Raw genomic sequence first — 259 nt, forward strand, 5'->3', positions numbered from 1 at the left:
GGGCTGCACCGAACCTGTAACCATGGTAACTGCGGTTTGCGTCGAGCCGCCAGTACAACAGACTGCCTCTTTGTTTTCAGCGTGAGTTAGTGAGCAAATATAGTATAAAGTTCGCTTGTGTCATTTTCACAACTTCTTAAAGAGTTATTTGACTTTTCATAGTCCAGCTATTGGCCGGTACCCAGCGTCTCCTGTCGGTTCTGACGGCCATCTGCCGGCTGGGGGAAGCTGTCACGGATGTCTGGTGGGGTGTGATTGT

General features: G+C 50.2%; 1 protein-coding gene across 1 annotated transcript in view; it reads left to right on the forward strand.

Annotated features, from left to right (window-relative positions):
* The window catches only part of morn2 (MORN repeat containing 2), a 2,398-nt gene continuing 2,139 nt past the window's right edge, over positions 1–259 (forward strand). The window contains exon 1 of the mRNA XM_035677530.1: positions 1–244. Coding sequence (XP_035533423.1) covers positions 238–244 — 7 coding nt within the window. The 5' untranslated portion in view covers positions 1–237. The remainder of the gene's footprint in view (positions 245–259) is intronic.

Source organism: Morone saxatilis, unplaced genomic scaffold, assembly GCF_004916995.1.
Source record: "Morone saxatilis isolate NCDOM2014 unplaced genomic scaffold, NCSU_SB_2.0 Contig10, whole genome shotgun sequence".
NCBI lineage: Eukaryota > Metazoa > Chordata > Actinopteri > Moronidae > Morone > Morone saxatilis.